At 35.1% G+C, this 12,682-nt stretch overlaps 1 protein-coding gene across 3 annotated transcripts in view; it reads left to right on the top strand.

Annotated features, from left to right (window-relative positions):
* RALGAPA1 (Ral GTPase activating protein catalytic subunit alpha 1) overlaps positions 1-12,682 on the top strand; it is a gene marked incomplete at both ends in the record, with an annotated part of 206,636 nt that overhangs the window by 41,491 nt on the left and 152,463 nt on the right. For all 3 annotated transcript variants that reach the window (XM_084241386.1, XM_084241384.1, XM_084241385.1), the window contains 4 exons: positions 3,634-3,811; positions 5,211-5,326; positions 7,897-8,035; positions 11,539-11,747. In XM_084241386.1, coding sequence (XP_084097512.1) covers positions 3,634-3,811; positions 5,211-5,326; positions 7,897-8,035; positions 11,539-11,747 — 642 coding nt within the window. The remainder of the gene's footprint in view (positions 1-3,633; positions 3,812-5,210; positions 5,327-7,896; positions 8,036-11,538; positions 11,748-12,682) is intronic.

Raw genomic sequence — 12,682 nt, 5'->3', positions numbered from 1 at the left:
TTGAAGTGAATCAGTTAAAATATAACAACATACTCAGTAAATATGAAAATATGTAATAGGTTGACCAGACTATTGAAAAATTGTACTTTTGCCACTGCTTTGATTCATTCAGCAGAAATACTCTGTGGTCCCTAAAGGACAAAATTATTAATCACTCAAAATAATTTTTATTAACTTATCTTACCATAGCTATTTTTAGACATCAAAGAAAGTAGGGAATCTATATAAAAATATTGCTTTTGTTTCTTTTATTACTGTTTTTATTGAGGTAACATCTGTTTACAGTGTTGTTTGTGTTTTAGACACATAAGATACCCCACTGTAGGTGTTGTCATCACAGCGTACACAATTCCAGAACATCCACAGTCCCCAACCCTCATTCACTGTGTGCCCTCCCCACTTCTTTCTTCCTTTCCCCCTTAAACTCCATATCTAGTAGCCTCAGTTCTGTAGTCAGCTTTCTGGGGTTTATTGTGACTTTGGCTTTATGTGACCCTTTGTTTGATTTCTCTGTATTTCACATATAAGTGAGTTCGTCATGTATTTGTCTTTCTCTTGATTTATTTTGCTTAGCATAATCCCTTCCAGCTCCATGTTGCCGCAGATGGCAAGTGTTTATCATTTTTTGATAGTTGAGTAGTATTTCATTGTGTATATATACCTGATCCACTCATCTGTATTTGGACATCTAGACTGTTTCCATAGCTTGGCTATGTGTAAATAGAGCTACAGTGAACATGTTTCCCTTTAAATTAGTGTTCTTGTATTCTTCAGGTAGATCCTAAGGAGTGGAATTGTTGGGTCATATGGTAGATCCATTTTTAATCTTTTGAGAAACCTCCATACTGTTTTTCATAGGGTTTGAAACAGTCTACATTCCTGCCAACAGTGTGAGAGGGTTCCTATTGTTCCCGGTGTCTTTTTGATGTGGGCCATCCTCACAGGTGTGAGATGGTATCTCATTATGGTTTTGGTGTGTATTTCCCTGACCATCAGTGATGATGAGCATTTTTTCATAAGATTCTTGGCCACCTGTATGTCTTCTTTGGAGAAGTACCTATATAGTTCTTCTTCCTGTTTTTTGATTGAGTTGTTTTCTTTTTGTTGAGTTAATAAGTTCTTTGTAGTTCTTGATATCTGCCCATTGGTGGATGTACGGTGTGGAAATATTTTCTATTCAGTAGGGTTTCTTTTTTGTTTTAGTTAGTTTCTTTTGCTGTGCAGAGCTTATTTGTTTAGTGTAGTCCCAGTTGTTTATGTATTCCTTTGTTTTCTTTACCATTGGAGGGGAATCCACAAAAAATCTATAAAGTCTATGTTGTGCAGTGTTTTGCCTATGTTTTCTTTGTATTTTATGGTTTCATACATTACTTCCAAGTCTTTTATCCATTTTGAGTTTATTTTTGTGTTTAGTGAAAGATAGTGATCTAGTTTCATTCCATTACATATACTTACCCAGTTTTCCCATCATCATTTATTGAAGACTTTGCTTGCTCAAGTGTATATTCTTGGCTACTTTGGTGTAGATTAATTGTCCACAGCAGTAGGGTTTATTTCTTGACTCTCAAATCTTTTATGTTGTGTGTGTGTGTGCGTGTTCATTCCACAGCCATGCTATTTTGATAATTGTAGCTTTGTAGTATAGTTTGAATTCTGTACATGTGATACTGCCATTTTCCCCCTTTTTTGGGTCAGGTTTGCTTTGATTATTTGATGTCTTGTTCCATAAAATTTCAATAATGTTTGTTTATTTCTTTTTTTTTTTTTAAGATTTATTTATTTATTTGTTGGTTGGTTGGTTGGTTTATACAAGCACTGGGTACAGTCAGAAGCATGGGAGGGCGAGAGAACTCACCAGAGCCGGGAGCAGAGCAGGCAGAAGGACCGAAGTACACCGCTGAGGGAAGCAGCGGGCCGCAGGAGAGGTCTGCGCGCCATGTGGGACCCTCCTCCGGTGGCCGGGGAGCAGCCGGGGATCGAACCAGCACCGCAACCACTGCGCCACCGGGGAGGCCCAATGTTTGTTTATTTCATTGACAAAATGCCATTTAAACTTTGAAAGGGATTGCCTTGAATCTGTATATTCCCTTGGATTAGATTGCCATTTTGACTATATTTGTTTTTCCATTCCATGAACAGGGAATATCTTTCCATTTCTGTCTGCTATTTCTTTTAATACTGTCTTTTCTCCATTAGTTACTTTCTCAAAATTAAGGGTACAACTGTTTCACTTTTATAGTAGGTGGCACTGTGTGAAAGGAAGAACTGATTTATAGCTGGGTCTTCATTTAGTGGGGGTATGGTCCTGGAATGGTCCATTTTTCCTAGGAGTGCTTTGCCTTGGTTTGCACCTGAGTCAGTGTCGATGCTCTCTGGGCCTCAGACCCATGTGTCTACAGTTTGTGGACTGGGCCCCCTGGGTAATCCCAGGGTGTTCCAGTGCAGCTTTTCTCTATCTGCTCTGTAATGTATCTACTTGTTCCTGGGGAAACTGGGTGGCTTGAGCCTTACCTTTCTGAGCTTTGTTTTCTTCATTTTAGGCCTTTTCCATCTGGCTCCCCACAATACTCATTCCTCTTATCTCTGTGGTTGGTTACACTACTTAGCTTTGCATTACCCAAGCTCCAATATGAACTCTGGTTTTTGCTCTGTAGGCCACCACTTCCTCCACTCACCCTTTGTTCCTTTGAGTTGATATTCCTCTGCATCTCTTTGGTCTCACTTCAGTGTTGGTCCCTAGAATCATGAGTTACTCTGGCATTTTCCCCTTTTTGCATGATCCTCCAAGTTCAGAGCTGGACTTCTTAGTTTATTCTCCTGGAGTGAAGTAGGGAATTTCTTCTGACACCATCTTCTCTGGAAGCCCTCCTCCTAGTATCTCTTAATTGTTTTGTTCTTTTTCATTATTTCATTGTGGCATGGTAATAAAAGCTACCCAGTCCATCTTGCTGTAAATAAGTTGAAAGTCTCATATGGTAGGTACAGAATCAAGGCCTGGGTATGCAGTACAAAGGAATAAGACTTATCTTTATCCTTGTGTCTGACTAAACCACCAGGGTGGCAGAAATGGAATAACTTTGACAGTGACCCTTTAACAATGTTGTGGTAATTTCCAAAGCTGCCTGTGGCCTTAGGTTAGTAAACAACTCTATTTTGCTTGTCAGTTTGAATTTTGCTTTATTTTTCCCCTCATTCTTGTCCTGGAAGAGAATTCATTCCTTGATTCAAATGTTTATTTTCTCTGTATGGAGTATTGTTCTAGAATACAGTAATAGGCCAAAATTCCTGCTTTCCAAGTTAGAAGCAAATATTATGTAAATGAGACAATTTCAGAGAGTGATAAGATTTTATTTATTATGAAGATTTTTATAGAATAACAATTTTAAGAATAGTTAAGTAGTTAAGATGCCAAGTATTTGCTCAAAATCCATTTAGATTTATACAAATAGGGTTCCATAACTGTTATGGATGTGATTGCCTCTCTCTGTCTTCCCTTCCTCCTCTCCCTCCCTCTTTCCTTTCTTTTGCAAACCGTCATTCTGTAATCATCAATTAGAGGATTTTGGCTCTAGAAGGAAGAATGTATTTGTATTATATATAAAAATACCTGTTTTCCATTTGATTTGATTTTAGATCAGGCGGGAAGGTGTTCGTCTTTTCTTATTATGGTTGCAAGCTCTTCAAAATAACTGTAGCAGAGAACAGCTCTGGATGTTTTCATGTTTAATACCTGGATTTTCAGCACCACAATCCGAATATGGACCTCGAACTTTAGATAATCTTATTAATCCTCCTCTCAACATTCAAGAAAGTAAGATTCATGATATCCATAAGTATTTTAAAATTTTCTATGTACTTTGTTAATCTATCTAGTTAAATGCCTATATATTTATTAAATGTGTAATCCAAGACTGTGGTTTAAAATGTAGGTTTTATTATTCAGGTATGATGAGGCTAGTATACCAGGAATGGATACCATTTAAAAAAAGTTTTTCACTCACAGTTCCCAAGAGGCATGCCATACCAGAGTGTGCGCCACGTCGGGAAAAGCCATGTTAGGGAGAGGGAGGGTAGTGAAGGGGCTATGTATCATGGGCAGGAGCCCTTACTGTGGTTCCTATAGTCAGGAGTATGCAGAGCATGGTAAAGCTTGGTATTAGCTAATTTTGAATACTTTACCCAGGCTCTGGGGCATAGGATTTTTCCCTAGTTATTTGGTCTCTGGCCCTAGTGTGATTAGGTCTGGGGAGTAGTTCAATAGAGGAAGTAATATAGATGTAGGCTTTTGATTGGTTGGTTTGCATACAATAGGCTCATTCTCAGAGTGGTCATTTACTATATATAGGAATTAGCTAGCCTTGGGATGGATATTCTCTCCAGGGCCAGCAAGGCCTGTGATGTTAAATCACATGGTTAATACAGGATATTTTTAATTTGTTTCTCATGTGTCACCTTTTATCCTTGAGTTAAGTTACATGTACATTGAAGAACAAGTGTTTTTACTTTGTGCAGAGGGCTGAAAAAAAATCCATGTCTGTGAACCTACTTGAATTGATAATTACTAATGAAAAACATGTTTTGGAACCTGATTTATGTTCTGGTTCTGGTTGTGCTGCTTGGAAATATTTAAGGGAATTTAGTTGGTTGTGGTTTGATTTTTCTTTTTGTGTTAGTTGTAATGAATGTTTCTGAATATCTGAAAAGTAAAAAAAGTAAATTTTTTCTGTTATGAGTGATCTTTTGTAATGAAGGAACTAAGATGCTGACTTTTCTTTTTCAGGGGGACTTCATTCTTTGAATTAAGGGCCTAACTTATAGACTAGACATGATCATGATCTTGAATAATCAGATTGATTAATAAACTCATTAATGCTTCTCATATTATGGAATTTTCATGATAGTCACTCTCAATACAAATTTAAAAAATACAATGAGAAGTTCTTTCTTAAGTGAGATGTTATTCATTTATTCCCTGCATATCTCGCTATCCATCTTTGTGTCACATTTCCTCAGTGGTTAATGAAACATCAAATTATTAAAGTTATGGTTGTTGTGATGGCCTATCAGAGTGACCTCAGATTTATTTCAAGATTCAGTCATTAGTGTTTTCAGTAATGTTCATTGTCTCTATGTTATATAGTTAAATTTTACATTGGTCACATTATTGTATTACTTGTTTTGTATTTATATTAAACTTTGTCTTTTGCTAGCTCAAGTCACTATTGAAGAAATCACTCCTCTTGTCCCCCCACAATCAGGAGATAAAGGACAGGAAGATCTCACAAGCTATTTTTTGGAAGCACTTTTAAAATATATAGTAATTCAGGTATGTGTTATCATCTTTGTTGTCACCTCCTTGCTCTCTTGTGAGGGTAATTCATTTTGCCTTTTCCTTCCATTCTATTTTAGTAGATATTTGTTTAATTTCTTAAAGGAGTTTGAAAATATATGTTAGCGTGCCCCTCCTGAAATAAAAATCAGAGGGATTAGGAATCTCTTAGAAAAAGAACTAGAGAGAGAAAAATTTTAATAAATATTTTGAGAATATATGTTGTCATGTGAGCTAGTTGAATTTACTCTAACCTTTTCATTTATAACCAGCAGCTATGGTAGTTTAAATAAAAAACAACTATTTGATTTAGGCATCAGTATGCCAAGAAATAGTAACCAGGGAGATGAGCTGAAGATGTGGAAATATAATTTCCACTTAAACCTATTTGTACTTTATAAGTTTCCAATTTAAGTTTCTAGACATCTAGTTAAATGTCTGTATATTTATTAAATATACAGACATTTATATTTATATTTATATATATTTATAAGAATAAAATACATATATTTTATTCTTCTTTAGATATGATATGTGCATGTCCTGAGTGATAAAAAACACTTATCATATATATATATATGTTTTATAATTGTTCTGAACACAAAAATTAGTTATACTTTAGAAACAAATATAATAGAGTTAATTTGGACCTTGAAGGAGATTGCCAGGGTTTGAATTTGAATTCCACATTGTACTGGTAGTGTGATGTTTGTTGAATTACATACCCTTTCTGTGCTTAAAATAAGAGATATAATAATACCTTTCCCCTTTGGTGTTTGAAGCTTAAGTAATTAGTACAAAATGCTTAGAATTAAAAAGTGCACGGCACATACGTTTTGATACTGTCATTACTACTGCCAGTTTTTCTTTTAAAAGCTTCATATAGATTTTTAAATACTTTTTCTGATTTATTGAGATCCAATTGACATGCCATGTTTGAAATACAATTTGATGAATTTTACTACATATATACCTATAAAACCATCACTGTTAAAGGGAGAATAAATATACCTACCACCGCTAAATGTTCTTTGATCCCTTATTTTATCCTTTCCCACCCCCAAATTGCTACATTTATCTAGTTTTTGTCACTATAGTTTGTATTTTCCATATAAATGAAATCATGTGGTACATACTTTTTTTAGGGGTCTGGCTTTTTCCACAACATAATTATTTTGAAATTATATATCTCACTAGTTTGATCCTTTTTTTTTTTTTTTTAACATTCTACCAACAATGAATGAGACTTAAAGTTGCTTGACATCCTCATCAATAGTTGGCATGGTCAGTCTGTAATTTAAGCCACTCAAAAGTGAGTGTATAGTGGTATCTTATGGTTTTAATTTGACCTAACAGCTAATAATGTGTTGACTGTCTTTTTATGTGTTTGTCATCCATATATCTCCTTAGCTGGTCATTTTCTAATTGGGTTATTTGTCATCTTCTTGAATTGTAAGAGATTTTTAAATATATATTCTAGATAGAAGTTAGTTTAGTCAGTTGTATATTTTTTCAGATAATTTTTTCCCAATGACTTGCCCATGGATTTTCAGGGAGACTTTTGAAGATTTTTTAATTTTCTTTTTGAAGTTTTATAATTTTAAACCTTATGTTAAGGTTTGTGATCTCTTTGAGCTCATTTTGGTATATGATATGAGCAGTCTTGAACTCTGTCCCCTGATTAAGGTAATGTCTGCTTGGCTTTTCTAGTGTAATTCTTTTCTTTTCCCCTTATTGTCTCTCTATAACCAGTAAGTATTTTGTGGGAAAGTACTTTGTTAATATTTCTTTTCCTCATCAAAATTTTACCCCTATGTTTTAGTAACCACTGAAGATTTTGGCTGAATTAATGCTTTGGTGGTTGTCAGCTGGTACTTTTTAAAAACTGTTTTATTGAGCTATAATACATACACCATATCGTTCATCCTCTTAAAGTATACAGTTCAGTTTTTACAGTTATATTCACAGGGTTGTATAACAATCACCACAGTGTACTTTAAGAGCATGTCATTCTAGTAAGACACTCTGCCCATTAGCTATCAATTTCTTTGCTTCCAGTCTCCCCTACCCCCAACCCTAGGTAAACAACTTCTTAGACACTGTCCTCTTTTCTCAGTCTTTGAGTCTACTGGGCTGTTGTCTCAGTGACACCCCTTCATTGATACCTTGATTCCTGTGCTCCTGCTCTCATTACTTGTCACTGCTTTCACTTATCCCCCTCCCTCTTGCACATGCCTATTTTTTATTACTTTTAGGCTGAATTATTCAAGAAGAGACAAAGGGGAAAGAATACTAGTATCTTTGCCATTAGTAGTACCATCTTTTCAGTTACCTTTGAGAGTTTTCCAGAGCACTTTTAACTTCTTAGATTTTTTTGAAATATATATATAAATGCATTTTGCTTGGTGTCAGGCCAGTTTTTAAGATTTGTCCTTGATATATTGACTTACATACGTGACAGTGTAGTGTGTTGTTTAAGTAACTTTGTTTAACCGTTTAACAACTAATAATGGTGTTTAACAGTTTGTCTCTCAGAATAATTCTAATTGTTTGTTTGTTTTTAATAGGTAAAAAGTTTAGAATGGAAGAACAAAGAAAACCAAGAAAGAGGATTTTCATTTCTGTTTTCACATTTTAAGAAATATTACTTGCCTTATATATTTCCCAATATTTGCAAGGAGAACAGTTTGTATCATCCTGTACTTGGTAGGTAGTCTTTAGAGTTTTCTAAAAAATTACACATGGGCCTTCCTGGTGGTGCAGGGGTTAAAGACTCAGCACTATCAAGATATCACCAACCACTGCAACATGAGTTCAATCCCTGGCCAGGGAGCTAACCCACATAGCGCAAGGAGACCTCTCATGTCTTGCCCTCTGCTCCCCCCCAGCAGTGTATTTCAGTGGCTCCACCTGTTCTGCTCCCCACTCTGTCTCTGGTGAATACTCTCAACCCCTGCACCTCTGGCCTATACCCCAGTTCTTGTATGCATAAAGGCAAAAAAAAAAAAAAACTTTAAAAAAAAAATTTACACGTGAGGATAAAACATACCTCAGTGTAAACTTGGTATTTTTTATCTACATAAAACTGATGTTTGATATTTGTATTGATTAATTAGAGATATTACAGCCTGATTTATACTAAAAGTAAATTTTTAATAGCATATTTTCATTGAAAGTAAAAAGGCTTTTTTTTTTTTTTAATTGATGTAGCATCTGTTTACAACACTATGTATGATTTAGGAGAATAGGTTTACACCTTCTCAAATGTATGTCCCCAGACCCATCACCAAACCACCCATAGTCCTTTACCTCTAGACCATTGGGTCCCCTTCTCTCTTTCTTCTACATCCACCCTCTCTCTAGTAGCCTCAATTCTGTAGTCCTATTTCTAGGGGGTTTTTTTGTTTGTTTTTTAGTTTATTTTTGTCTGTTTTTTTTAATAACCCACCTATGAGTGAAATCATCTAGTATTTGTCCTTTTCCTTCTGACTTATTTTACTTAGCATAGTTCCTTTCAGTTCCATCCACATTGTTGCAAATAGCAAGAGTTCATCTTATTTTTGTAGCTGAGTACTATTCCATTGTGTATGTGTGTGTACACACATCTTTTTTTTTTTTTTTTTTGGTTTAGTTCTTTTTTTTTTATTTTTTTTTATTTTATTTTTATACTCCCCATACAATTACAGCCCCCTTATTTTGACCCCAAGCCCTCCTTTCCCCGCCCCCCACCCCCCATAGAGTGTCTCTGGTTCATAGTTGTTTGTTAATTTTGATATTTTCTTTCTTACAGTTACTCTTTTTCCTGGTCCCTTATTTAAGTTTTCTAGATTCCTGCTATGAGCGAGACCATTCGGTATTTTTCTTCTTCTTTATGGCTTATTTCGCTGAGCATGATCCCTTCCAGCTCCATCCATGTTGCTGCAAATTGCATGTGTTTATCTTTTTTGAATGCTGAGTAATATTCCATGGTATATATGTACCACATCTTCTTGATCCAGTCATCTATTTTTGGGCATTTGGGTTGTTTCTAAAGCTTAGCTATTGTAAATAGTGCTGCTATAAACATAGGGGTGCAGGGGCTCTTTGGAATTGATGTTACTGTGTCCTTTGGGTAAATACCTAGGAGTGGAATTGCTGGATCATATGGAAGCTCTATGTTTAGTAGGTCCAGAAATCTCCACACAGCTCTCCATAGTGGTTGGATCAGTTTGCACTCCCACCAGCAGTGCAGGGGAGTTCCTTTTTCTCCAGAACCTCACCAACATTTGTTGTTGCTAGTTTTTTTAATATGTGCCATTCTCAATGGTGTAAGATGGTATGTCACTGTAGTTTTGATTTGCATTTCTCTGAAGACAAGTGATGTTGAACATTTTTTCATATGCCTGTTGCCATTTGCATTTCCTCTTCAGAGAAGTTTCTTTTTAGCTCTTCTGCCCATTTTTTGACTGGATTTTTTTTTTTTTGGTTTTTGTTGAGTCTCTTCAGCTCTTTGTAGATTTTTGTGATCAGTCCTTTATCATTAGTGTTGGGTGCAAAAATGTTCTCCCAGTTGGTGGGGTTTCTCTTTGTTTTTGTTATTGTCTCTTTTGCTGTGCAGAAGCTCTTTAATTTGATGTAGTCCCAGCTGTTTATCTTTGCCTTCACTATCACTGCTTTGGGTGATGTACACACATCTTTTTAATCCAGTACTCTTTTGGGCACTTTGTTTCTATAATTTAGCTATTGTTTATAATGTTGTAATGAACATACTAGTGCACATGCCCCTTCAAACTGGTGTTTTTGCATAGAGTGGAAATGCTGGATTATATGGTATTTCTATTTTTTAGAAATGCTGGGTTATATGGTATTTCTATTTTTTTATTTTTTCACAGCATAGAATTTCTTCATTCAGATGCTGTTCCCATAGTTTTCCTACCATAAAAGTGCCCACCACTTTTCTACTACACCCCCATTCTATACCCTTCTCAGCTTACTACCTCTCTCTCTCCCCTCTTGAATATCTAAGACCAATAGTCTGCTTTCAAGGATCAGTCTTACATGTGGCATATCTTTTTGATATTTTGAGGAACCTCCAAAGAGTGAAGAGATTTTTTAGAAATGTATTTTCTGGATTTCATCCATTATATAAGTTAAACCACTGGAAATATTAATTATAAATTAAACTTAAATGTATGGACTGATTCTTATATTATTGATATAAATTTTTTTTTAAGATTTATTTTTTTATTTATTTATACAAGCACTGGGTACAGTCAGAAGCGCGGGAGGGTGAGAGAATTCACCAGAATGGGGAGCAGAGCAGGCAGAAGGGCCGAAGCACACTGCTGAGGGGAGCAGCGGGTGGCAGGAGAGGTCTGCGTGCCATGTGGGACCCTCCTCCGGTGGCCGGGGAGCAGCCGGGGATCGAACCGGCGCTGCAGAGGCTGCGGGCAGCTTCGCAACCCAGCGCTCAACCGCTGTGCCACCGGGAAGGCCCTAAATTTTCTTTTTAAGACTCCTCATGGGTTCAGTTTAGTGTGAATAATTACACTAATTTGTTATATATTTTGATCATGTCTTTTCCAATATATAATGAATGTGCCAAGATAATAGTTGTAGACTTGAAACTAGAGACTTATGAACAAATCCTGGATTAGAAGCAGACCTCTTCAATATGTAGATAGAAAGCGCTGGCAGTCTGATGTGGAAATGTCCTTTTTTGCAGAAACATGAACCTATTTTAAACTGCTAAGTTTAAGCAACTAACATGCTCAACGAAAACCACTAAGACTCGTAGAAATGACATATACTAGTCACAGTAGCAAGCCTTTACCATTTGATAATAATACTTACTTTGAAAATAGGCTGTAAAAATCAAGGGAAAATTCTCATACTTTGTATGCCTTAAAAATACGTGTCTCAGTCATAGGTTAATTGAAACATGTTCTTGTTAACTTTAAATGACTCTGGAAGTTTCTATTTTCTTATATAGGATTTATTGAGCTTTTTAATGATATTTTTACCAAAAAAAGCTTGTTTCCATTTATCATCCAGGAATATGTGATTCATTCTTCTAAGTTCCATCCTAATGTCTAGCAAATTATTTTAAAATGCCATATGAAATTGATTTCTAAACTTAGGGTATCATGAACATTTTTGCAAATGTTTAAAAATATAGATTTATCTCATCATAAATCTGGTCTTACTTTGGTTTTTGTTATTTTGCATAGATATTCCACAGATGAGACCAAAGCCACATTATGTCATGGTGAAAAAGGATGCTGAAACCAATGAAGCAATCTATTGTACAAAGGAGCCTTTCATAAAGGCTCGCGTTATTGTCATTCGTTGGCTGGTTTCTTTCTGGCTTGAACCAAAGCCACATACAGGACCTCATATTCCAGGAATGGAAGGTGAAGTCTTGCCAAAGAATATTCAGGTAATATATATATGGGGTAAGCCTGTTAAAATTAGCAATTACTTATTAAGAGATTTTGTCTAGTGATTCTCGTTGCCTTAGATATAGAATATGTTTAAAACAAATAGCGATGATTATCTCCTAATGTAAATATATTTGGTAAATATAAACTTTAGCAATTATGGAATCAATAGTTTTCTTTATAAATACAATTTGGATGATATAGGAGAAATTTAGTCATGTATGAATCTCTGCTTCTGATTTATTTCTGTATTTTATTTTCATTTTATAGTACTAAAAATATCCTGAATTATACAAGTAAAAATGTTCTAAATTGTATCAATAAATTCTTAAAATGGGAAATAATTTGCAGACAAATGATTGTAGGACTTTATAGCTCTTTTTAGATTTCTGGGCATTAACAGACTACTTATTTAAAGTTGTATCCCATCTCTTTCTGCCATTTTTCATTCAGGACACCAAGTTTAGAAATGTGATATAAACTTACACAGTTATAGAATGGAGGAGCTAATACGTAAAATTTATTTTTACTTTGTTTCCCTCTTTTTTAAATAAATGTGCATTTTTCCTGAATGTGTGTATATTGAAGTAGTTTCTTACTTTTTTCTCTTATTTCCTCAATTATAAATATCTTACTACATGTATGTTTTTTGTGTGACTTCTTATACCTTTAAAAAATTAAGTGGCGGTATAAAGTGTTTGTTAGCATTCACAAAATATGACTTACAGTTCCCTTAGCCTTCTATTTATGTATAGCAGACTGTGTGGTGTGTTTTCTCTAAAACTTTGATCCAAGGTATCCACAAAGAATTATTAAGTGTAGAAACACATGTTGTCACATTATGTTTATTGAGGTAAAGTAGGTTTATTTCATTGTATCTGCTTTGGGGGTTATAGGTTTGAACCTCTACAAATGTTTTTTTTCCATATCCTGT

This window comes from Talpa europaea, assembly GCF_964194135.1.
Source record: "Talpa europaea genome assembly, chromosome: 8".
Classification (NCBI taxonomy): Eukaryota; Metazoa; Chordata; class Mammalia; order Eulipotyphla; family Talpidae; genus Talpa; species Talpa europaea.
The sequence above is the reverse complement of the archived record's forward strand: the minus strand, read 5'-3'. Positions and strand labels throughout refer to the sequence as shown.